This window comes from Haliotis rubra, unplaced genomic scaffold (genome assembly GCF_003918875.1).
Source record: "Haliotis rubra isolate DU_JTF1 unplaced genomic scaffold, ASM391887v1 Scf48, whole genome shotgun sequence".
In the NCBI taxonomy this organism is placed as follows: domain Eukaryota; kingdom Metazoa; phylum Mollusca; class Gastropoda; order Lepetellida; family Haliotidae; genus Haliotis; species Haliotis rubra.
This window is the reverse complement of record NW_025767168.1, coordinates 1,465,585-1,493,257: the sequence shown is the minus strand read 5'-3', so window position 1 is coordinate 1,493,257 and position 27,673 is coordinate 1,465,585. Positions and strand designations below refer to the sequence as shown.

General features: G+C 44.8%; 1 protein-coding gene across 1 annotated transcript; it reads left to right on the top strand.

Moving 5' to 3' along the window:
• The first annotated feature begins 1,987 nt into the window (after positions 1-1,987).
• Positions 1,988-25,878, top strand: LOC124290986 (collagen alpha-2(I) chain-like). Its single transcript, XM_046727847.1, is given in 22 exon segments — positions 1,988-2,065; positions 2,706-2,791; positions 3,272-3,531; positions 4,109-4,325; positions 4,879-5,012; positions 6,423-6,526; positions 13,559-13,698; positions 14,437-14,589; positions 14,745-14,906; positions 15,897-16,032; positions 16,291-16,397; positions 16,552-16,746; positions 17,563-17,814; positions 18,168-18,428; positions 18,803-19,680; positions 19,682-20,168; positions 20,272-20,505; positions 21,322-21,372; positions 22,435-22,551; positions 23,050-23,169; positions 24,736-24,861; positions 25,373-25,878. Coding segments are annotated over 21 exon segments (4,506 nt in total). The 5' UTR covers positions 1,988-2,065; positions 2,706-2,754; the 3' UTR covers positions 25,708-25,878.
• The last annotated feature ends 1,795 nt before the right edge of the window (positions 25,879-27,673 follow it).

The following is a 27,673-nucleotide window of genomic DNA, read 5'->3' as shown; positions in this document are numbered from 1 at the left end:
ACACATGGCCGATCCTGTCCTGTTAAATTAGACCTATAATTTCGAAAATAAATACCACAGTATCATCTAAAATACCCCTTAGTGAGTTTGTGGACGAAATGTTGATAGTGAAGGAGATTCAGTTCGTTTCTTTGACTTTTTTGAAATTCTCGAATTCTTCAAATAGTGAAATACATTGACATTCTAGACTTCTAAATGACCAATTGCGGCTTTATCTCATTTACTGGCTAATGTCATCAACCAAGTAAACTCACATAAAGTTCTTCAATCAGAGCACATGCAGATCAGGGAATAGTTATTTTCATACTGTAAGTACATGACGTTTCAGCGAAATTCCGGGATATGCATGGATCAAACCCCCTTCAGTTATCACGAGGGTGGTCAAGAAATGAACATTTTACCTGCTTTGGCGACGTTAGGGTGATCCTTTTCAGGAAATGTGGGCATCAGCGGCCAACATGTCGGATGTAGTTCCCTCTGTTGAAGTGCTGATGTTTGGGACGAGTACCATCACTAGAACAGATACATAGGCAGAGCTTTTATGGAAACCTTGTGTTTTTTTCTGTATCTGAGAAACAAACATTTTATTCAGGAGATTGGGCGTTATGGTAATTTTGTCCCAATTTCAGATTTACAAAATAAAGAATGTCACGTGAGAGAACAAAGGTAAAAAGTATCAATTGTTACAATTTTGGTGGAGATTACATGCATATTATAGGAACAATGCTGACGGGCGACCACTATGATGTGTTTTAGAATTCAATACATTTACCATCGAGTGTGTACGACAGATGATATCTCTATATACTGGGAAGGTATTTATCTTATCTTAATATCTACTATGCCATTACATTAACGCTGACGAAAAGTTATGAAGTGGGATCTGTATTTAAATAACACTTTGTTTAGTGATTTATTCTGTTGATGTAACTATTGATGTACATTAAGTTGAAAACACAGATTTAGTAGAGTGAGTGAGTATGGTTTTACGCCGCTTTTAGCAATATTCCAGCTGGGGACCCGAGGAATGGGCCTCACACGTGAGTCACGAGCGAACGCCTTAACCACTAGGCTGCCGAAACGTTAAACCGTATGTGACGTACCCATTCCCCGGCGCCTGATCTCACCTAGCAATATCTCCAGTGGAAGTCGGGGCGGTGGGGTAGCCTAGTGGTTAAAGCGTTGGCTCGTCACGCCGAAGACCCGGGTTCGATTCCCCACATGGGCACAATGTGTTAAGCCCATTTCTGGTGTCCCCCGCCGTGATGTTGCTGGAATATTGCTAAAAGCGGCGTAAAACCAAACTCAGTCAGTCAGTCCAGTGGAAGTCAGTTTTGATTATACTCCTTTACTATGGCATGAAGTTATTAGCATCGTATTTCAAATATATATAATTCTATTCCTGCACCATGACTGGGAAATGTCTGCATTTGATCTTATCAATAACAGCCCATGTAAAAGATAATCCAGCTAGTTATATACAGCACAGTTAAGCCACTTAACACAAAGAATAAGGAATTAGTGAAATTAACAAAGACATTTTGTGTGTAATAATATCTTTCATTTAACATGATTGATTGTGTTTGTCTACCCTTGTTATGATTGACCAAGAAATGGTAATGAAACACAAACATCTTCTTAAAAGCATAATTATTAATCAATATCCCGGGCCCCGTTTTTCTTTTGATTTAAAAAGAAACATTTCTCACAAAAAACAAACCAATGCAAAAAGTTCAGATACAATGTATATGTATATCTTACAACTAACTTCCGAATGCATTAATCTTTTATACAGACCCGACCCAACTGTTTATTTATATCCCTATGTCGAATACTTTAGTTAATATGTACGATTATTAATCAAAATGATTATATAATGATAAAAAGTTGATGCTTTGAAGATTTCCTCTCTAAGAAATGTGGTGTTTGAAATGAACAACAGTCACATGTTTCCCTTGACACGCTCGTGTTGTCAGTGCCCTTGCTGTGCACGAGCTCACGTGACGAGACAACCCGAGACTTGACACTCATTGTGACTGACTTGTCGCTGCCAAGCCAGGGAAAGGTAATATATTCTGTCATACATACCGAGTTAACGTGTATGATATTCACATGTTCCGAAATGAGGTCCTTAGTTGGAACAACAGTTCCCGACTGTCGTTGAAAGTGGCAACGTTGTTGTCAGAGTTACCCGATAGCAACAACCCCCATGTTGAGCTGCGATCTCTTCGATATCGGGACCCAATCCTCCATGCGATCTCGGCGCGGTGGGGTAGCCTATAGCGTCTGCTCGCCACGCCCAAGACCCGGGTTCGATTTACCAGATTTCTGGCGTCCCCCGCCGTGATATTGTTAGAAATTTGCTAAATGAGGCATAAAACCAAACTCACTCACTCCAAGAGATCTCAGCTCAATGACAATCGTAAGTGTACGTAGCCTATGTAACTTCCGCTTAATTTAGATTTAAGTTTTAAGGAACGGCCAAAATGTAGCCCTTTTAAATGTGGAATAATTTCACAGGACTGTTTGGTCATTCCCCCTGCTCTCATCCCACTACCTGAGAGAAACCGTCACTGAGATATGTCCATTTGAACATTTAATATCTGAAATTCATATCTGGATTTCGAATCTTTACAGGATTTCAATAGCAATTATTTCTATGTGACTTTTGACTGAGACTCTTACTGTCGTAGTTCTATCGCCAGCAGGAGGATGACGTTCAGACAACACTTGGCCACGTCGTGCGTGACAGTAATGGCAGTCGCAGTTGTCATGGCAGACACTGTAGAGGGTGAGCGATCGTCTTTTCTTCTAGATGAGGGTTGTTAGTTCCAAGTATGTCAGTTCGGAGTGGACGTGTTTGAGATTTGTTAAATGTAAGATTTCATATTTAAGTGCATTGTAATCGTTTCATTCTGCTCTTGCTATTGTACCACATACCTTTGTCCTCAACCCAACCTCATCCCTAACAAAATACTTTCCCTTCCCTTAAACTAGTATTCTCTCACACAATCACCTCTTGCCTTCTACACCCAACTCCACAGACATCCTATCCCATATCACAATAAAGTTTCTGGTCTTCCTTTCTACACCACTAGCTTTGTCCTTAACACGTCAGCCTTGACCTTAACACGTCAGCCTTGACTTCACGCCTTCTCGTAAAGAAACATGTCACCCTCCTCGCACTTCCGGTTAGCCAAGTGGACCAACTTTAGCCTTCCCTCCACTCCCGTTGTCACTGTCTACAACACGATCGCTCCCCTCTTTTCAGCCATGTCCCACACGACGTCCATCGGGTTCTCCGCCTCTACCCCTGGGATACAGTACTATGATGAGGGTGGTAATGCGCTGTTCATCAACATGGCGTTTCCCCTGGTGTCTGGGCGGTTACTCCAGATCTGCTTCTACATCCACAAAAATTTCGACAACAACTACACGGGTACGTTCTTCGTCTTCCAACAAAACACCAGAGGATACAGACTTGTCTTCCAGCAGAATGTTGTCTTTCCTAAGACGCAGGGCAGGCATTGCGTAAGTAATTTCACAACATTATAACTTAGTTACTGCTGAAAAACCACAGGTCATATTTATGGCATCGTGCTCCAACGACATGCTTAACAGAACTGCTATACCGGCGGTTTGAACGGAATGTATGAGTGAGCGAATGTTTCATGGCAGTCGGGAATTGACGACTCGACAAACTAGTGATTGAAATCAACGTGCCATGTTTCCGGGTCGAAATATGTAACACGTATATGAATCTAGTCATCGATCCAGTTTAGTAGTGAGTGAGTGAATATGGTTTTACGCCGCTTTTGGCAATATTTCACTCACCAATATCACAGAGGGACCACCAGAAATGGGGTTTAGCCATGTAGGAATCGATCCCAGGCTTTTGCATTACGAGCAAACGCGTTAACCACAGGGACCTCCACTTCATCACAACAACAAACAGAGTTAAGGAACGTATGCTTACCCGACACTGCACGGGGGGTGTATAGAATAAATTACAGAATAAGTTATATTTATGAAATAGCTCAAATACTGTGCTCAACGTGCTGGGCTCATACCAGACTCCAATCCAACCAGAGTTTGTCATTACAATTAGGTCAACATGACCGAGCCTCCATTGGTCAGAAAGGGTCAGTTCCTGGGATGGAGGTACGACAAGGATGCTGGCCCCATCTCCTACACCATCCCGGACCAGGAGATCGGAACTATGGTGGTCAACAATGTCCCCGCCCCAATGGTTGTAGGGCTGACCTATGGGAGTCGGAGCTTCATCAAGACCTACTTCTTTAAAGTGGAGGCCATTATAGAGCTCGGTACGTAGGTATTCATGCATGACCGTTTTAACACTCGAAAATGGAGGAATTGAACATACATATCAGATTGCTGCACCACCGTGATTATATACCAAGACCTCCTTCCTTCCCATCGTTGGTATTCTCAGAGATGCTCCTTTATGAAAATTAGATCTTTCAAGAACTGAAAATGTCCGTTTCCTAAACTATATGATGAGTGTGAGAAGAGTTTGAAGACTGAAACGCATTGATGTCGAAACTTCATCATACCTACTTATATTTGGTTGAGGCCATTGTAGATATCTGTATGTAGCAGGGCATGGAGTCATCCCACAGATGGCATCCTTACCTTGTCAGCTTGCTGACGGGGTTAACATCTTTGGTCATGTGGACAAGGCGTCCGATTTCGGATCAGAAGGTCCGTGGTTCAAATCCCAGCACAGGACTTGGAAACTAAAATACATGTTCCAAGTGTACATTAGAGATTAATATTGGAAAGGTAAAGAATTGAAATATCGCCTAGCGTAGACAACATGAAGTTGATCGTAGATATATCAGTGTTCCCCGACAACAGGTCTGACCGGCTCGACTGGGCCAGCCGGGATCATTGGTGCCACGGGTCCGGATGGACGCCCCGGGTTGACGGGTCCAACTGGACAGAAGGGTGACCAGGGTGCCAAGGGAACAGTTGGACCACCTGGAACACAGGTAAGTGGGTTTGACAGGTGATTACTAAACTGCTTGTAATGTTTGAATTTTGTTTGTCGCTTGGTTTACACCAGTTTACCAATATGAGAGTTGCAATATTCGAGTATTTAACATGTTTAACCTTATTTCAGTAATAAAACAGAAATAGCTGCCTAAAATCAGAATCTTGGGTATTGTTTATATTTCGTGACATTCTCTCATCCGACCGACATTTAATTTTTAGTGTCTCGGAGAAGCATATCTACCCGTGAAGATCGGGGTTAGAATTGATCTTCAGCAACCCATATTTGTCGCAAGGGGCTCGCTGACTTGGTTGACACATGTCATCTTTTCCCAATTGCGTAGATTAATGCTGATGCTGCTGATCACTGGATTGTCGGGTCCACACTCTATTATTTACGGAGCCGTCGATTATTTTACAGAAAGCTGAAATATTGCTGAGTGTGGTGTTAAACAACAAACAAGCAAACAAAAGCATTTCTGTATCGCCTCGCGACCCTCTGGTCTGTATCAGGTTAATACAGTAACTGTAGTCCGTTTGGCTCAAAAGAGGACCGATGAATTGCAATCTAACTCGAAAACTAATAAACATAAAATACTCAATGAAACGCTGATCATAATCAAAACATCATACCCACTCTGTGAGGTTTTTGCAGAGAAAGGGACAGCCAGGTGTTCGAGAACGGATGGAGACGGCACAGCACGGGTTAATGAATAAATAACTTTGTCTGTGAACGTGCTCAGCGAACACCTGGCTGTCCCTTTCTCTGCACTCCTCCCTCGTAACAAACAGTGAACTGTGTCAATATTTGAATGATAGTTTGTTAAACAACTTTTGTATTTTTAGGACAAAAAAATGGGTAGGATGTTTTGATTATGATCAGCGTTTCATTGAGTATGTTATGTTTATTAGTTTTCGAGTTAGATTGCAAATCATCGGTCCGCTTTTGAGCCAAACGGACTTTTTTTGTATGTACAGTTCTTTCATGATTTAGATGCAGTTCACGTGATTTAGATATAGATGGCAGCATTGGTAAGGGATAGCACAACAAGAAAAAAAAGAATATTAAAGTGTGTTATTTTGGCAATATAGAAAAGGAACATAATGGTTAACTTATGTCTACTGCATATGATTTGCATTGAAAGTGCATAGCCAAACAATGTTTTTAACATCCCTCTTTTATTGTAGCATGTTTATACCTGTGATCCTGGCTGCTAAACCTATTATCTGCACCATAGGCCTATGGTCTTCATCCATTTTCAGTGAACACAACAGAGAATTTTTTATGTAAAATAAATGAAATCGTTGAAAGACACGATTAAACTATATAATTAATACTCGCTTGCAATGTGTCGGCTCAAAAATAATCTGCGATATTGTTACAAGTGACATTATCTGTTGTCTTGAAGGGTGTCACTGGCAGCCCCGGACAGAAGGGCGACGTGGGTGAGCAGGGAGTATCAGGGCTCCCTGGACCCCCAGGACAGCAGGGACCAGCCGGTACCATAGGCAGGTAGGCACAGAACAGCCTTTGTTGTGCAAACAGCACGGACCATTCATCCGTTCGCCCGTCCCTGTGTTAGTTACATAACGTCTACTGAATAAAAAGTTATGGAAATACCTTTATTTACATCGTACATATCTAAACAGGTTACGCAGCGTCTTTTATGGGATGTATTAATTTTTTCTTATCCTGACTCATGATCTTTTGCTTATCTCCCTTTTCTTTTCGAATGGTAATGGAAACACTTGAATCCCTTGAAGTTCCCGAAGCGGACGTAAAAATACACTCGCCCACGAGTTACCTCCCTTTTGCCCTTTTCCCGCGCAAACAGTCATGTGACCAGCCTTACTTGTCACTCTCTCCCTTTGCGGCAAAGGATCTTTTCGTCGCCCATCTACGCGGGCTAGTAAGTCAACGCATCAGAAATCCTTCAACGAAGAGATATTACCTCCACATGAAGTAGACGTTTTTGATGATCGCCCACTACTTCTACCTGAAGTGCCTACGAGATCAGCGACTCAATTGACATCTCCAACTACTAGATCGTCTCCTGCAACAGTCACAGCAGGACAGCTGGTTGACCAACTACCACCTACCTCTCAACGCAGTGAAGTCGAGCACACAACTCATCAGGGTTCGCGAACACTTCTTTTACACTGCAGCAGCTTCATCCAACGCAGAACTTTGACCCGGGTGAATTTATGAGACAATTCACCAACCAGTTGATGACCATGATGGAACGCAGGTTCGAGGAAGAAGCGAAGGCTCGGCGAACCTACTGACACCGTGCGCGAACCTACTGACCTGTGCGAACCTACTTACCTGCGCGAACCTACTCCACATAGAACTACGTCTCAAGACTACGTTGACGAACGTACACCTTTACGAAGGTCTCCACAGTCGGACGACTCTGTCATCATTATATAGGAGGATAGAAGACATGAGATGCCTACTCATCATTCTACATCTGCGAACCCTCAATGTTCGAGAACGTCAAAGGATCCATCTCCTACACCTAGCCGCTCTAGATCGACATCTCACAGAGGTTCGCGAAGTCACTCATCACGAGACAGAGGTTCGTGAAGAGAAGGCTCACATCACAGACGTTCAGGAAGGGATACATCTAGTGACAGACGTTCGTGAAGAGAAAGCTCACATCACAGAGGTTCGCGAAAGGATACATCTAGCGACAGACGAAGAGAGGACTCTCAAGATAGACGTTCGTGTAGGGAGGAATCTGCAGACAGAGGTTCGCGATAAAGGATGATGAAGGTTCCACAAGGGATACCGGTTGATGGATGTTACGCAGAGGTTTAATAATCAGGAGACACTGGATGAGCATGGGACTTCGTCTTCCCAGATGCAGAGGTTACAGCTTTGATTGCCAACGGGTTGAACTTGGAGTCTCCTAAGGAAAAAGATGAAGTCTACCCTTATATGATGCGTAACGACGACTTTGACTCCGTCACTATCCCTCCGATTGAACCTATATTCAGGGTACCCTCCAACCTTCACACAGCTTTCGCGAAAGCATCCAAGTACCAGATTCAGCATCTGCCATCATTTAATGTGAAGAGACTCCCTCTACATCATATGGATCCATTTACAAAGGCGCCTGAATGGGATGATAACATAAAGTTAGTCAACGACTCACGGAACAAGATGTATAAAGTAGAAGCTAAAAAGTTATCTCAACTTCATACTGTTACAAGGAGATCCTTCTTCGGGTTGGCCAGGTCCAGAGCTATCAATGAAGCATTGATCAATAAATACCAGAACTCAAGTTCGGAAGATGACAGAATGATATATTTGACGCTCATAACTCAGAAGAAGGACCAATACTTTTTATCGGACCATCTGGCATCTATATCTGCAGGTCTCACTTTACTACGCAGACAAGGGCTACTTGCATCCTGTTCATGGAGTGACAGATTCACCCAACCGCTACTGAGAGCTTCATGGGAGGCGCCTAGTTTCTTTGGAGGACAAATGGACAATGCAGCTAAGGAAGCTACACACGACTCTAGAGAAGTGATGATGATAAAATCCATAGATACTCTGGCCAACGTCATCCATCATACTTCGCAAAAGTATAACTGCAAGTCCTAATATTCCGGCATACAGAAGGCAAAGGAGAAGAAGTACTCCAGCTTCAGAGGCAGCAAAGGATCTTTTAGTCACCCATCCGGAAATTACAGAGGAAACTCAGGGAGAGGCCACACTCCCAGAGGATCCAGAGGAACTAGACGTTGATATCAGGGTTCGGAATGACTGGAGTCCTCCAACCCCAGCCGTTCCTGTAAAACCATTGACAGTGGGTGGACGTCTACAAAGGTACTGGAAAAATTGGGGAATACTAGAGGACGACTATGACTTCCAAGTACTACGATAAGCATACAGAGTACATCTCAAGGCCACACCTCCGCTAACCCTCCTTCCGATGGTCTTCGACTATGCAGAGGAGCAGGCAGACAAACTACAAGAAGCCATCAACTCACTACTTATGAAGGATGCGGTAGAGATAATAGATCAGCATCATCTCACTCCAGGCTTCTACTCCCCAATTTTTCTAGTACCCAAGAAGAACTCCACGGAGATGTTCAGACTGATTTACAACATGCGCAAATTCAACAAAGACTATCTACTGAAACCAGACAGGTTCAGAATGATCCACCTACCTCAACTCAGACTACTCGTCCGTCCAGCAGATTACATGGCCAGCACAGACCTGCATGATGCGTATCTACACATCCCCATACATCCGGAATCAAAAAAGTATCTACGATTCCTATTCAGAGGGCAGCACTTCCAATGGAACGTCCTACCGTTTGGAATATCTTCGTCTCCGTGGCTATTCACACGAATAACCAAGCCTATAGTCACATACCTACATCATCGAGGTCTACGCAATGCCTACTACTTGGATGACGGAATTCAGGTTCACCAAGATGCCAGTCAAATCAGACTACAGCTGAACTGCACAATCAAGTTGCTCACTCAACTAGGATGGCTGGTGAACCTAATGAGAGTTGGAACCAAAACAAGATCTGCAATTTCTGGGGATAAGGTTTATCACAACACAGAATCGTATTGTCGTCCCAGAAGATCGTTGGGTCAAGATACAAGCCATGATTCCACTAGCAGTCATCTCTCCGTTAACACTATGATCATGGCAAGTTCTACTCGGTCTACTAACCTCGGCGCAGGACTTGACTCGCAAAGGAAGGTTACAACTAAGACCGCTGCAACGGTTCCTGACAAAACATCTAGACAGCGTCGACCCAATCTTGCTGCCAGACAACTTCAAGAGGTATCTACTGTGGTGGACACGCAGGTCGAACGTTTGCGGAGGGACCTATTTACAAGAGCCGGCCTTTGACACACATCTCTACGCAGACGCTTCGATACAAGGCTGGGGTGCGCATCTCAACAATCAAGTTGCATCATGAAGGTAGTCCAAAATAGAGCAGCATCTTCACATCAATCTGCTGGAGATGAAAGTCGTGATCAATGCCTTACAACTATGGTCGAGGTTGCTGAACAACAAAATGCTGATGGTCCACATGGACAACTCTACAGTGGCATCATGTTTGACATCATGGAGGAGGCAAACATCTGGATAAAGGCGTGTCACATACCCGGAGCCAAGAACGTACTTGCAGACGCTCTCTCACGACCACTGCACCCGTCACCTACGGAATGGATGCTCCATCCAGAAGCATTCTGGCTAATCATAAGGGAAATAGGATACCCTTGCATAGACCTGTTCGAGGTTCAAGAAATAACTACAGACGTTTGTCTCACCAGTTCCAGATCCTCAAGCCTGGGCAACAGATGCACTGAGCATATCTTGGGAAGGACTAAACGCTTATGCGTTTCCACCCCCGATATTACTACCGGAAGTACTGTTGAAGATCAAACAGACACAGGCGCTACAACTGACTTTGGTCACGCCATACTGGCCAGCGAGAGTATGGTTCCTAGACCTAATAGAAGATCTCGGAAGTCCAACAATCAAGTTACCAGATTGGCCGAACCTACTCATACATCTGCACACCAAGCAAGTCAACGGGAACCCGACAGCGTTCCAGCTACACGTGTGGACCATATCAAAACATGTTTGAAGAAAAGAGGATACTCCGCCAGGGCAGCCAAGGCAGTAACGCTAGCATTATGCAGATCTACTCGTAACCTGTACGATGACAAATGGCTGAAGTTTGAGACTTATGCAAGGCGGAAAGGCTTAATTGCGATGAAAGCTACTCATCCTCAAGTGACGGAATACCTGTGTCATCTTAGACACAGACCAGACATCTGAAAGGTTCAACATTATCTACATACCTCGCCGCCATCAGTACAGTGATTACCATGAAAACAGGCATCAAGTTGACAAAAGTACCAGAATTACTTGCTCTGCTGAGATCTTTTAAACTGGACGACCAGCAAAAGAAGTTCAGATCTCCGGCCTGGGATCTGAATGTAATTCTACTTCATCTTACGAGTGATGCCTACGAACCTCTAGACCAGACTACCTTTGAGTTGCTGACACAGAAGGCTCTGTTCCTGCTTGCGCTAGCCACGGCAACTTGAATATCAGAGATACATACATGCTGGACTTTGGTCGAACCAGATTCGACATGGTGCAACATGCTACAGTTCATCTAAGACTTAGATGGGACTTCATTGCCAAGAACCAACTACCTGGTCAGCCAGATAGACAGTTCCACGTACCAGCACTAGCTACAATCCTTGGACCAGAGGATATAGAGACTTATCCTTGTGTCCGGTAAGTGCCCGGAAGATATATCTTCAAAAGACTAAGACAAGGAGACGAAAATTCAAGCGCTTGTTCATCCCATTATCCACAGAGACATCAGCAGAAGTCTCAAGAACGACGATATCATTCTGGATGAGAGCCGTCATATTGAGAGCTTATAAAGCAGCAGGACTAGAACCTCCTAGAGCTACCAACCCACATGAAGTCAGAGCACTGGCGTGGCATGGAAATTGCTCTATATCTGCAATTATGGAGGGCTGCTTTTGGAAGTCGGACACGGTGTTTGCCAACCACTACCTCTGAGACATAACCACTGAAGACGTCTCAGGCATTCACCAATTTGGGACTCTCGTTGTAGCACAGCAACTAACGGTTCCTCAAAGGCGCTGAGTTGGAAAATCTCACCCTTTTTCACGTTGACTTGTTCATAACTTTAATAAGGAAAAGTATTAGTTTGAAGGACAGGCTAGCATGAGTGATTAAAGATCCTGTACGGGTAAAGATCTTACCTGTACGTGAAGGGGTTGCAACTCATTTATGATAAAGATCTTATCATAATCTACGGGTTGTTATAAGATATCTAGTAATAAGAAGATACTATACCAGGCACATAAAGAAACTGTGCATACACAAATTGAAAATCTAAATTTATCAAACACATAAGGATTCAAACTCAGAGATTAGTGACATGTATCCAACATGCATGCACGTGCCACGTTCCGTGACGTCAGTGGGTTCGTCCTTGAGACGTGCAATACGTTGTTGCACGTGCATTCCGGGAAAGAGAAACAGCAAATGAATGCAAACAATACTGTCACTTTGGAAAGCTCAACCCCTGCCCTTGCGATCGTTCAAAAAATTAAACGGCTATTGAAACGCATAGCATGCCAAGGCTCACGTCTGCACAACGTCATGAGGCCACTGGGATGGTCCGTGGGGGAATGTCTCGACGACAAGTGGCTGCACATTTCCACTGCCACCGGAACACCATTTCTGCACTGGTGAGACGCTACCAGACCACAAATGACGTCATCGATCGGCCACGTTCTGGACGTCCACGTGTAACAACGCCAAGACAGGACATATGGAAAAGGGTGACCCATTTTCGCCACAGGTTTCAGACTGCAGTGATGACTGCCCAAACCATCCCAGGACTTTGCCGTATCCACCCCAACACAGTTCGACAACGTTTATGTCATCACAGGATCAGACCACGATGTCCCGCCATACGGCCTACCCTGACACAACGTCATCGACAAGCTCGCAGAATGTGGTGCCGAAATCATGTCCGCAGACCCTTGTTTTGGTGGAGAAATGTTGTTTTTACAGATGAGTCCAGGTTTAACATTTCCCATAGTGATGGACGTCAACGTTGCCTATAGACGCGTGGGAGAACGTTATGCACAGGCCCTGTGTCTTGGAGAGGAATCGCTTTGGTGGTGGTTCCGTGATGATTTGGGGTGGAATAACAGCACGACAAAGAACTCCTTTGGTGAGAGAGATACAGGACGTGTCTAAGGACAGCTGATGAATCCAGGAAGTGGACTGACCCACCACCAATTTGGATTCTTTAAGCCAAAGATCATGAGTCAGGATATTTTTATACTTATCCTGACTCATGACGAGAAGACCTCCCAACCTCCACGCTGGAAACACTTCGGATTTCACAGCAGATCCAACTGCATGGGAAGAAAATCAGGAGAGAGTGACAAGTAAGGCTGGTCACATGACTGTTTGCGCGGGAAAAGGGAGGTAACTCGTGGGTGAGTGTATTTATACGTCTGCTTCGGGAACTTCAAGGGATTCAAGTGTTTCCACTACCATTCGAAAAGAAAAGGGAGATAAGCAAAAGATCATGAGTCAGGATAAGTATAAAAATATCAATTTTACTTGAAAAATTACATTTTTGTACTTTAAACACACATGAGGCATATAACGTCTTCCTTCCTCCACCACCCAGAGGTACAATGATGCTGCCGTGACAAGCAAACTCACCTGTTTGTTTGAACTCTGAGAAAAACAGCTGAATTGAAATTGCTCAGACAAATGCTGATCAACCTAAATATGTGACAAATGATATCGGATCCTTTAAACTTTTGAATTGGGGACATATACTTCCAGATTTCCGAGTACTTGTTCCATTTAACATTTCCGAAACAATCAGTTCGCTGCACAAACAGATCGCAGATTTAGCTGGTCCTTGAACAATGCGATACATTTCGCAATGATAACCAGACATCCTTATATTTGACTAACATCACTAGTGCTGGTAACACTGGAAAGGACGGAGTCACGGGTCGCCCTGGCCCTCCAGCGGAACGAGGTGAAACCGGAAGTCCTGGGTCACGTGGGATGCGCGGGGACGCTGGGCAAACGGGGATGGCAGGAGTTACTGGCGTGCCAGGTATGAGCACACACACAAACCCACGAACCCCTCAACCTTGTTGAAATGAAATTCCTCCAAAATAATTCAAACTCGTAATTTGTTCACCATAGAGTTCATAGTTGATTTGAAAGCATGTGTTTGACATGCAAAATCCTAAGATCTTCCCAGATATATCGAATAGCTGATAATGATCCCCTGTTTTAATTCAAACCCATCCTCAATGTGGTTAACTTCAAAAGTTTCCTGCCAAATCTAGCAGATAGGCCGTGAATGTCCAGCGAACTGTTAATCAGCCCAATGTATTGAAAATATGAACCTGCCCTGACTTTCATTAATCCCCCAACCCCCTCCCTCCCCACACACACCGAAAAAGGCAAAAATGCCAAATCACTTTATATTTGATCATGAAATGTTTTTGATGACGCTGCACTAATGTAAATATTTTTCATAACCCTCTGTTATAACCTTTACTGTCATGACCTCACTTTTAAGAGGCGACTACCGGGATTGGGTGGTAAAACTCGCTGACTTGCTTGACACATGTCATCGTATCCCAGTTGCGTAGATCGATGCTATTGATCACTGGATTGGCTGGTCCAGAGTCGATTATTTACAGACCGCCGCAACATAGCTGGAATATTGTTGAGTGTGGCGTAAAACTAAACTCACCCACTGACTTTACTGTCATGTAAATTACCGGTCTCTAAACAAAGAAGACTTGCATCAGAACACTCAGTCGCTGGTTGTACGCCACAGGTGCTAGGGGATCTTCGGGCGAGCCTGGCAGGGACGGGACACCAGGAATGCCAGGAATTACTGGACAGATGGGATATTCTGGTATGACAGGCGTCAGAGGCTTGCCAGCGTCGGCAGGAATGACCGGGCAGAGAGGGCCAACAGGAATCCAAGGTACATTTTTTGTACATTCATGTTCACATTGGAAAGTCGTTCGTCATGGCAAATAGTCTGCCATAGTATACTGGTATGTACTCTGAATGCATGGTAACATTTGATAGCTGTATGTTATCTGGAGCTAACCTTTGTCCTAACACTGTTGGCTGAAGGAGACCCGGGCATGACGGGATTCCCAGGCCCCGCAGGGAGACCAGGAACACAGGCAGGACCGGGCAGCACGGGGCAGACTGGCATCCCGGGGATTGAAGGATCCACTGGTCCACCAGGGCGTCCTGGACCCGCAGGCAGCATGGGCATACCAGGAACAATGGGTGGCTATTTACTTTAGAAAATGGTTATTTACCATGTAACTGACAAGATTCAGGAAAAACATGGCAAAGTTTGTATCATTAAGTTCTTCACATTCTTTTTGGTACCTCAGGTTTGGTACCTCCAAATCTCTTGACCGACATTGGTAGAGTTCATGGCATTGCGGGGCGGTGGGGTAGCCTAATGGTTAAAGCGTTGGCTCGTCACGCCGAAGACCCGGGTTCGAATCCCCACTTGGGCAAAATGTGTGAAGCCCATTTCTGGTGTCCCCCGCCGTGATGTTACTGGAATATTGCTAAAAGCGGCGTAAAACCAAACTCAGTCACTCAGTCATGGCATTGCTGTTAAGAACGTAGGCCCTCTGACACTCTGGAAAATGCAGAAACCTTTAGTGTTGGAGTATTCACATTCTCCGAACTTTTCCGATTGGGGTAGACAAGGCAGCGCTTCCAAGTGAGAAGTCCCATTTGCTGTCTGGGTTGCTTGTAAATGGGGCAAAGTTACCTGAGTTGGTGATGAGCTTTACCAGTCTGACTGTACTAGCATCTACGAATCCTGTTTGGTGCATCTATTTATTCAAGACAGGAAATACTGCTACCACTTTTAATATTAATATGAACATGTATCTATTGCGTCAAAAACACAACCCAAACCATGCTTAAAGCGCTACCCGGTCTGTGGTTGAGTTTCATTTATAAGAATAGAAGGGAAACAGTCACATTACTGTCTCACCCTGCCATAGAGCTGGAATATTACTGAGGTGCGGCCTAAAACTAAACTCTCTCACTACTATCTCACCTACCACTTGGTACCGATTCACTGCTGGGTGAACAGGCATATTTCGAACAAATTAACTTGCTCAGGGACACACATTAATGTAACTTTTCACTTTGTTATGGACTGGTACTTGTGTGACGATTTGTATTAGATATCAGTAAAAAAGCTGTTTCAGTTTATTTTGTTTTACACCATATTTGCATGTACTTTGCAAGGTCCAGTAGGATTCCCTGGAACATCTGGAGCGACCGGACTTCATGGCGACAGGGGAGGTGATGGAGTAACTGGGCAGTCCGGGTCTCCGGGGCAGCCAGGACTAGCAGGTCCTCCAGGTGATATTCAGTGTATAATGTTGTCATGTAATATTCACATTTGTCCTTGGATTAGTTGCAGTGCTTTCCATTTTTCAGATTTCTTGGAATTTCATTTTTATCTAAAACATTCCTAATATTCTTTGCAAATCTAGTGACGAAATAGAAAAATGTCCATTGAAAAAGATTGCAGTGATGAAAATGTTCTTAAATGTCCGTCTATCTTTTGTCTTTAGCAAATCACTGCCCAATACTCAAGACAGCACCCTAAACAATGTCGGTTGTGTTTCTGTTTTAGGTCCACGTGGGTCGTCTGGTTCTACCGGCCCCTGGGTACTACAGGAGAGACAGGGTTGAGAGGTCCACCAGGGTTTGATGGTGCTGCTGGCTGGTCAGGGGCTGCAGGTCAGACCAGGGCTCTACGCCCGTACTACAAACCAACCTTTGCTTCAGAACAATAAAACCATTCCCTGATACAGACGTACGTTATCTTAGATCCCATTCCTGTAAAACAAGCACTGTGTATGTGAAACAAATAATAATTTTTTTACGTATGCAGGTGTAACCGGACCAGCGGGTGCGACCGGTGCTCTGGGTTCACCCGGAACTACGGGGTTTACAGGGGTACCTGGGAGCCAGGGCGATCCTGGCGTAACTGGCCCAGATGGCGCAACAGGTGCCGGCAGCACTGGACAGACGGGAACAACAGGGGCCTCGGGCAGAGACGGGATGCCAGGGGCCATGGGATATACGGGTACGATGTCAACGTTTCAGATCTACGACTTTTCAAAATTTTTAGGACCGCCGCCATATACCTGGATTATTGCTGAGTGCGGCGTAAAAGTAAACTCACTCACTCAAACTTTTTTGTCTCACGTCATCTACGAAGGACTTCAATCCGAGCCTGTACCTCCTGACTAATACCATTAACATCAATACTGACCAATCAGCATCTAAAACAAAATCGTTATGAACAATTATCAAAACCACTCGATAGTTTGACAACAATGCACCTAAATTAACCAATTGTTCCCACGTGTGTGCATTTATTCGTTTACAAGTCTTCATTCACAGATCGAGAGCAGACATCACTCATACACTGCACTGTACTGAACAATGCATAGCAAGCTTCTTCGTCTCACTTATTGTTAAACCAACGCAATAGCATTTATGCAGAATAATATATATGTTTTTAAAATGTATACTCATTGTATCGAGGGGAAACAAGACATGAAAACTAAAATAAAAACCCAATGCGAATGATGACGCGATTACGTGCCAAATGGCAGAAAACATTATCGAAGCCCTTGGCTTTCCCAAAGATCGGCTGCTGTACTAAGATTCCTTATGACAGAAAGCCGTAAGATCGTGACCCGGGTGAATGCCTGTGTTCGATTTGGTCTTCACCACTCTAGTTATTGTCATAAGAAGTGCCCAAACAGGTTTGATCGACACCATATAGTATTGCGGCATTAATCAACAAAAATACAAAACAAACAAACAAAACCTCTTGACAGACATCAACAACATTTCGGCAAGTATGTGGTTTCACGTTAACACATGTTTTCAGGCACACCAGGAATGACTGGGTATGTTGGGGCAACGGGTGCAGAAGGTGTAATAGGCCAGCCTGGTGTTCCTGGAGCTGTAGGGGTGACGGGGACCTCGGGCCTTACAGGCCCTGCAGGAATGACAGGCCCTGGTGGACACACTGGTCAGCAAGGTCCTGCAGGGGCCCGTGGGGCAACAGGAGTTGGTGGTGCGGACGGGATGGCTGGCAAGACAGGCCCAGCAGGCATTACAGGGATGTCTGGACATCCAGGTAACGTGAACATCACCTTCAAGTTTGAAGTCATATCCACTTGATAAAATGCAAGACTGTAACGAGAAGATAAGCTGCTACAACGTATATGGTCGCAATCAGTCATTCTCTCTTCATTTAAAACTGACATTTGTTACCATATGTCTTGAACCTGCTTAGCTTTGCACGACCCGTCCCTGTGTTTCCGACTTATGAGTATCGGGTGGTTACAATGTAATCAACAACATGGGCTGTCTTTCATGCATCACCCATTGGCCGCCTCAATCTCGCTGATGTCAGATATTTAACTCAGATACGATACATGTCGGCCAAGAGATTTATTTTATATTTACACAGTACTGAACAATTTGCAGGTACCCCGGGTAGTGACGGTGCCTCCGGCAGCCCGGGACAGACTGGAGTGACTGGCAACCTAGGGAACGATGGTTCTGCAGGAGTTACTGGCCAGTCAGGGCTGCAGGGTGTTTCGGGGATACCAGGCATGTCGGGGGATCCAGGACCACCAGGGATGTCGGGAGGACAAGGACCTCAAGGAGATGCTGGCATGACAGGACCTTTCGGACAGACAGGTTTACCGGGAGAAACAGGAATGGCAGGACTCAAGGGGGGCACAGGTAACTCAGCCATGTTTCATACGCAGGATACTGTAATTGTAAACTATATAATATGTAAATAGAACAAAATGAATTTGTTTTAATCAGTATTTGAATACATCATTTACTGCATTGTATATTTGAAAAATAAAAGCTGGGATGAGTCCTTCTATGTAATTTGGAAACTATTCAGTTTCCCATTGCTGTCGATGATAAGGAGCAAATGTACACACATGTATATGCTTTCAGAAAGATATAAATAAAATACAAGAAATAGGTGATAATAGTATTTGAATACATCATTTACTGCATTGCTATATAAGATATAAATAAAATACAAGAAATAGGTGCTATATATTACCTTCCTAACAACTTCGTTCAACGTTACTGTTTAGGTGCAATGGGATCTTCAGGCCCAGCGGGACAAACAGGGCCGATTGGACACAGTGGTATGCCTGGCATCACGGGGATGAGTGGAGAAATGGGCAAGGATGGAGAGCCGGGTGTTAATGGCACGGATGGAGCTCCAGGGGTCACTGGACCAGCTGGTCCTGTTGGGGCTTCTGGAGCTGTTGGTGCATCTGGCGTAGCTGGACCACAGGGACCAAATGGCTCCACTGGTCCTCGAGGTGCGACAGGTGTAGCTGGCCCTGTTGGTATGTCTGGATCAGCTGGAAGTGTTGGAGACACAGGCATGACAGGTGTCAGAGGCTCAGAAGGACCGGTAGGAACCACAGGAGCTGCTGGCATGACAGGACTTACTGGCAGTGACGGTGTACCCGGAGGCACAGGACCTGATGGTGTGACAGGACTTGATGGTGTAAGCGGTCAAACAGGTCTGCCAGGTTCTGATGGAATGCCAGGCGTCACTGGGTCAGTTGGGGATACTGGTCCTCAAGGTATGAGAGGATATAGGGGTTTCAATGGTTCCGATGGCCCTCCAGGTGCATCTGGTATAAATGGATATAACGGAACAAAGGGCGATGATGGCATGACTGGTGCTACAGGAGGGGTGGGGGCGACAGGTCCAGGTGGAACAATTGGATATACTGGACAGTCAGGATTGACAGGAGCACCTGGTGCCATGGGCGTCACTGGTCCGGCTGGAGTAGATGGAATGACAGGTCTAACTGGAATGCAAGGGCTACGAGGACAACCAGGTGCACAGGGCATTACAGGGGTGTCTGGGTTACAGGGTCCCAGTGGAAGTGCTGGCATGAAAGGCGATATAGGGGTAACTGGTCAACAAGGAATACCAGGAAACGAAAGGTGAGGGCGCAACGGGACAAGCAGGTCCAGAGGGAGCTACAGGGTTAATGGGCCCATCAGGGATTAATGGATCATCAGGAGCAGCTGGTCTACAAGGAATCGCCGGCCCTGCTGGTATGACCGGTACACCTGGTGTTTCAGGGAGTATAGGTTTAACCGGAATGTCTGGTACACCAGGCGTAAATGGGATACCTGGCTCGAACGGCACTTCTGGTCAGGATGGTTTGCCAGGAGCACCCGGCTCACCTGGGGAAACTGGAACCGATGGTCCACCTGGAGTGTCTGGCAGCACGGGGATTTCTGGTTCTATAGGTCCTACTGGAGAAGCTGGGATTCCTGGTTCTACTGGATCTCCTGGTATGATTGGTCCAGTTGGTATCAGTGGAATGACTGGGGAATCCGGACCTCGGGGGTACTCTGGAGTTCCTGGAGTGTCCGGGACAACAGGGCTTCAGGGATCTGCAGGAGAAACTGGGACATCTGGAATACCAGGTAAATACGTTCAGAAATACCAGTCGAAATCTGATTCAAATCTATTGGAAATGTTAACCATTTAACTCAAAGAACCAGTTACATTTGAGTGTTATATATTTAGGACACATAGGACCACCAGGTCTGCCCGGAACAGTTGGGGCCACGGGCGTGTCAGGGTCTGTGGGCCCCAATGGTACGACCGGACAGACAGGACCTAGGGGTGAAATGGGGGCGGTTGGCTACACCGGCAGCACCGGAAAACAGGGGCCACTAGGATTCCAGGGGGATGCGGGAATCACAGGATGGAGTGGACCAAGAGGATTGGATGGAGTGACTGGTAATACAGGCAGTGCAGGTATGTGAATCGGATATGGCTATGTTATTCCACACTCAGGACACGTATTACACACTTCCCGTCACTGATGCATTGCGGTATTTTCAACCATCCCTTAAAGACAGTAAAAGTAATACATGGGATCAACAAATGAAGTAAAAGCCGAATGGAATGAAGATTGGGTACTGCAAGACCAAACTCTGAATATGTCACGATTATTCGACTGCGTAAGACGTTGCTCGTAATATCGATCACTGGATTGTTTGATCGAGTCTCGATATATACAGACCTCAGCCATGTGGCCGGAATATAGGGGCAACTGTATGATATTCGGCGTCGTTCTCATACTGCGTTCATCATTGTTTCTTCCATCCACAATTGGTTTGGTTGGCCCAGATTCAGTGAGGTGAGGTGAAATTGGGTTTAACGTCGTGCTTGAAAATATTTCGCTCATATGACGACGTGCATGCGTGTGTATGTGCGGCTGCTTGTACTAGCCCAGACTGAAGCTGGTTTTATAGTGCTACCCCACTGAGATACCATGCCGCAGTGAAGCATGAATACCCCACTCAGACACATTATACTGACTCCGAGCCGACCAGTCCTTGTTGTACCCATTAATGCCGAGCGCCAGGCAGGGACCAACAATTACCATTATTTAACGTCTTTTGGTATGACGCGGTCGGGGATCGAACCCGCGACCTTCCGCTCTCGGGCGGACGCTCTAACCACTACACCACGGAGGCGGTCCCCAGATTCAGTAGCCGGACAGTGACTGACTGTTATGGCTAATAACAATCAACAATAAGCCCACATATTCACAATGTCGTTTTACAGGCCCAGCTGGTATGACAGGTATTACTGGACCTGAAGGCAAACTCTATGAATGTAAGTATGGTGTCGTTTGTGGTTTCTACCATCATATTGCGGAAATATTGCAAAGGGCGGCGTAACGTCATACTAAAACATTATGTGAACAGATATGTATCCAACTGATGTGTTTATCAAAAGAGGGTATGTTAGGGATGTGTTTAATGGCTTGAGAAAAACTTCATTGGAAGATGTATGTTATTCAGTCGGAATCGGGTCGGGTAGCTTGATGACTGTGACTTTGTGGCTCATCACTACGCAGACAACCAGTGTACATTGTGGAGTCCATTTCTCGTGATACAAACGTGTACATATCACACTTTGCTAAGGATCACAAAAATTCGCAACTTTACTTAAACGTAGATTTATAATTTGAAATTGTATCCATTTAAAACTGGATAAATAATGATATGGTATTGATATTAAGATGTGCCGTTGAGACTGACATCCAATAATCGAGGGGGGGAAATACCAGCGCCTTGAGCATGCACTAGTGCGTGTATATGTGCGCTATATAAATATCCAATAACAATAATATGGTAACACATCTTTAGGAAAACAGCCACTTCAAGCTAACCGTATGCACTTGATACATGAGTAACCATAAAAATGATTTTCATGGCACCAATCAACCATTTTGCAAATCATGGGACGAGTCATTGACAAGTACACAACACCTGTCAATAGCAGGTATGGAATCCACAAGATGCAATGACATACTGAAACCTAGGATCCATGCTTACGATAGGCTTAGATATTTAAACAAAATCTGACCCCACATCATACTTTTCTGTTGAATCAATGATTTCATCTTTAGCAAATTGTGAATAGTATATTTACGTACAGTATTCTTGGGCTGGACGTAAAATCTCATGACACATATCCTCATCTTGTCAAAACGGGCACCAGTTAACCTGTATGGGTTAAACCGTTGTCGGGTCTTGAGAATGGGCCATTTTTAAAAAGTGTTTTAGTTTTAGTGTTCAGGTTGTGTCAGCGGTGAAGATTTATGTTCATACTTTCATTGAAGCAGTGTAAAGTGATATCTTGATATTGTAATATAAGAGTATTTCCATCCAGACCCTGATTTCTGCAACTCCAGCTCGTGTGAGCATCTCTGTATCAACATCGGCGACAGTTTCGAGTGTCGCTGTCGGGACGGTTATAAGTTGACTGCCGACAACAGCTCCTGTGACGGTAAAACAATCCATTGTCTAATAATACGAACGATAAGATTTCACTTGTTGACTTGACTGCAGGCGAAATGCTCAAGAAACAAAACGCACAATGCGCTGGAAGTCTTCTGTAAGTGAAGTCCATTGTTGGCATTAAAACATGAAACGTAGTTTTCGTGTGCACGCACGCACACGGACGCACGCACACGCATGTACACGCATGCTGTGATCCTGAAGTAATCCGTGAAACATAATCACTTTAACTTTTGGTAACTATATCTTTTCAATACAACATAATGAGATAACTCTGAATATTGGCACAGCCAATGAACGACAGGTTTTGCTCCCAGCAAATGAGGATCAGGTGGTTGAAATGGCCGACTTGGCTCCTAATCGTGTTCCCTCAATTGATTAACAGATCGACAGTACACAGTCGGAGTATTGTTGACAGCAACGTAACACGGATTTCAACAAATCGTACATTCTCGGTCCAACTCATTTATGACATTCTTCTGTTAAGATGTGAATGAGTGCACGATGTACGGACCATGTGAACACCTATGCAACAACACTGTCGGGAGTTTTGTCTGCAGCTGTCGGCCAGGCTTCAACCTGTCATCCAACAACAGAAACTGTGAAGGTAGGCGCAGGTCAGGAATGACAAGGTCCTGTTGACCTCCGTAAGTTCCATCATCCACGTGGGCCTGTCGGTAAGCCTTGTGGTTGAAGCTTACGCTCGTCACGCAGAAGACCAGGGTTCGATTCCCCGCATGGGTACAATGTGTGAAGGCCATGTCTGGTGTCCCGTGATATTGCTGGTACTGTATATTGCTAGTACTGTATATTGGTACTGTATACTAATAGCGGCGTATAACTAACCTTCACTAATAGCGCCACATGGGGTTTAGGGGTAGCCTTGTGGTTGAAGCTTAATTTTGTCACGTCGCGGCGTGTATCCTGTTTCTGCTGAATCCAGAGTTTGTTGGACTACCTCTAACATGGCCGTACAATAGTGACTCATCATTACATCGTGTATTATATCAACGTGTTCCACTAAGAAGAATGGCATCAGTATATGATCACTGAGTAGGAGAACCAAGGCGCTATACTAGTCAGATCAAATATTTACATTTCTATGAATACTGAGTACCTCAGGAGCATTTACTGAAAATGTAACTTTCTTGAAAACGTCGTATAACAGAAAGAGGCAGTGCGGTAGCCCAGTGGTTGAAACGTTCGCTTGTCACGACGAAGCCCCGGGTTCGATTCCCCACATGGGCACAATATGTGAAGCCTATTTCTGTTGTCCCCCGCCGTTATATTACTAGAATATTGCTGGAATATTGCTAAATGCGGGTGAAAGTAAACTCACTCCACTCTATAACAGAAAGGACTATATCAATTATACATGATACGAATCATGACGGATGTGCTATAGCTGTGAATCAATGGAGTAAGATAATGTAGTTCTGTTTTTCCGTCACGCAGAAGACCAGGGTTCGATTCCCGCATGGGTACAATGTGTGAAGGCCATGTCTGGTGTCCCGTGATATTGCTGGTACTGTATATTGCTAGTACTGTATATTACTAATAGCGGCGTATAACTAACCTCACTCCACATGGGGTTTAGGGGTAGCCTTGTGGTTGAAGCTTAATTTTGTCACGTCGCGGCGTGTATCCTGTTTCTGCTGAATCCAGAGTTTGTTGGACTACCTCTAACATGGCCGTACAATAGTGACTCATCATTACATCGTATATTATATCAACGTGTTCCACTAAGAAGAATGGCATCAGTATATGATCACTGAGTAGGAGAACCAAGGCGCTATACTAGTCAGATCAAATATTTACATTTCTATGAATACTGAGTACCTCAGGAGCATTTACTGAAAATGTAACTTTCTTGAAAACGTCGTATAACAGAAAGAGGCAGTGCGGTAGCCCAGTGGTTGAAACGTTCGCTTGTCACGACGAAGCCCCGGGTTCGATTCCCCACATGGGCACAATATGTGAAGCCTATTTCTGTTGTCCCCCGCCGTTATATTACTAGAATATTGCTGGAATATTGCTAAATGCGGGGTGAAAGTAAACTCACTCCACTCTATAACAGAAAGGACTATATCAATTATACATGATACGAATCATGACGGATGTGCTATAGCTGTGAATCAATGGAGTAAGATAATGTAGTTCTGTTTTTCGGCAGATTTCAATGAGTGTGAACACAACATGTGCTCATCCGTTGGCTACAGCGGGACTCCCGTTTGCATCAACACTATGGGATCATTTCACTGCATTGGGTTTACGCCAATCTCCCTGAATAATGTCGAAGGTGAGTGTATTGGATAGTTCCGCAATCACATGTACATGGCGTCGTGATCATGTGTGTCGTGGAATTAAATATGGCGACCTTGGTATTGTGAACTCGTCGCTTTGAAAAATGTGCTCTTGAATATTGAGTAATTGACGCCTTGAACATGTGTACTGGTGCCTTGCATAATTTGCTTGGCAACTTGTATGTTGTGTACTTAATGCCTTGAATGTCATGTAATTATCGCCTTGAATATTGTGAAGGGGCGGTGGAAGGCCAAGTGGTTAAAGCGTTCGTTCGTCACCCCGAAGACCCCGGTTTGATTCCCCACATGGGTACAATGTGTGAAGCCATTTCTGATGTCCCCCGCCGTGATATTGCTGAAATATTGATAACACTAAAGTCAGTCACTCAGTTGCACCTTGCTCCTACCGTCACTCACAGGAACCTCTGTGCAAGAACCAATTCCATTGCAGAGTATTGCTGAATTAAGGCTCATTGCGCGGCTTCAAAACCAGGGTTATTGTTTCAGAATATTCTGAAGACGGACCAAACGCCGCCGAAGGTCTGAGCGACTCTCCACAAGGTCGTTCGTTCCCAAACAACCTTGCCAGCACCACCTATGTGCTCACCATCCTCGTGGGCTGTCTACTGGGGGCCGTCGTCCTCATTGCCCTTGCCCTCATCCTCCTGGCCTACAGGACCCGGACGTCCCGCCCCCGCCAACCCAACCCACCCACCGTGTACCGACTCCACCCTGACATGTGTGAACCGCGGAGGAACACCCCCCAGAGAAGAGATGTGGAATCCGGGGCTCTGCGTGAACAGTCCTACGTGAATCAACCGCACCCTGGCATGACGTTATGATGTATGTGTCATGTCATTGTGATGTATGTGTCATGTCATTGTGATGTATGTGTCATGTCATTATGATGTATGTGTCATGTCATTGTGATGTATGTGTCGGGTCATTGTGATGTATGTGTCGGGTCATTGTGATGTATGTGTCATGTCATTGAATAGATGGACGATTCCTTTCGTGCTGGTTTTGTTTTGTGTTAAACAGAAAAGGTTTATGTTTAAAAGGATTACTTCTTGGAAAATGCTGTTGGTTAAAACATCCTAATTGGTGTCCTGTCGACCCTGTAAAGATCCGGTTTACAATAATTCGGCTTCAGCATGTCATTCATGCTTGTCAGAAGAGGCGAGTAAGGGGATTGGGTGGTCAGGTTAATGAAGATATGGTTGATGCGTGTCATCTTATCCGGGCGTGGGGTAGCCTAGTGGTTAAAACGTCCGCTCGTCACGCCAAAGACCTGGGTTCGATTCCCCACATGGGTACAATGTGTGAAGCCCATTTCTGGGGTCCCCTGCCATGATATTGCTGGAATATTGCTAAAAGCGGCGTAAAACTAAACTCACTCACTCATCTTATCCCGTTTGCGTAGGGCGATGCTCATGGTATCGATCATTTAATCAATCAATTAAGGTCGAATTATTACTGAGCGTGGTGTTGAACAACAAACAAAACTCCCCGACTTACTCAGTGTTCTGGAACCTAGTCTTCAAATGGAATGGTTAGGGGTCGTTATTCCAACCTGGTCACATATAGGCTTGCACTGATGATTACAGGTAAATACGCTCTGTGGGGTTACATTGGATAAAATGGGCGGATTCATAGAAGCAAATATACCGTATGGACGGATATAGACAATTTTGGGGATAACAAGCGCGATTGCGGCGTTTCGATACAGATTCTTGTACCGTAGTCAATCAGGAAATTATGTGTACCAGTAAAGATGACGGCATTGAAAGGTCTACCTATTTTACAGCGTCAGTGCACCCAAAACAGCCATATTTGGATCTGATGTAATAGATGATACACAGTGATAACTTCTTTCTGGTACCCGCGTTATTGTTGGATGTTGCTCTGAAAACATAACGGGATTTTGGTAGTACTTCTGGTAGTGAAAATAACCCTGATATTCGATTGCATGAGTGAAATTAGAGGATTTGTTGACTATAGAATGGCTTATTTCGGGAAACAGTGTTCATTCATAAATAACTGACGTGTTTTGAACGAAACGTCCATAAAATCCTTAACTTGGACCGACTGACAAGGTACCCGGAACACGTCTGCCACTCACATATTCAAACTGTTCAACAGGGGAGGGTAAAACCATTCCCTGAGGAGCCATTCCCTCTAACCTTTGGACTTCATGATTTATATGTGCACCCCACCCCCACCCCCTTCTCCAAAACCCTGGATCTGCCCCTGTTCCGTTACAAGATACTCCACCTGCACTGGCGGCATGAACAGATAACAGAATCACCGTGACGTCAGTGATTATCACGAACACAAATTGGTGTAAAATCAACTTGATCCCAACGCTGGGATCCGAGTGAAGCCGGTAGAGGTACGTAATACCTTCGTCATGAAAGCACGTCAAGAAACACTCTTGATGAAATCAACAGCAACGGATATATAAAAAAAGACATATCCCGCGTTGAATTGTAAACAAAATGAAGATAATAAATGGTTGGAAACCATTTCTCGCGAAACACGTGAGATGTGAACTGATGCACAGTTCCTGAAGCCCTTCCTCCAGATTAGAAGACCATCTGACTTTTAATGAGAGATAAACTACAGCAATATGAAAGGAAGAAATAAGTACATTTGAGCAGGGGGCATACTGAACCCAGTGGTATTATACGCCGCAATTTGCAGTGCAGAGTTGTGGCCCTTGGACACACCCTTGACCTATGGTTATAGGTTCGAATGACACTCATCCCGATTATCTTCGTAGGTTTGTCAGCACTATGCCACTGCTTG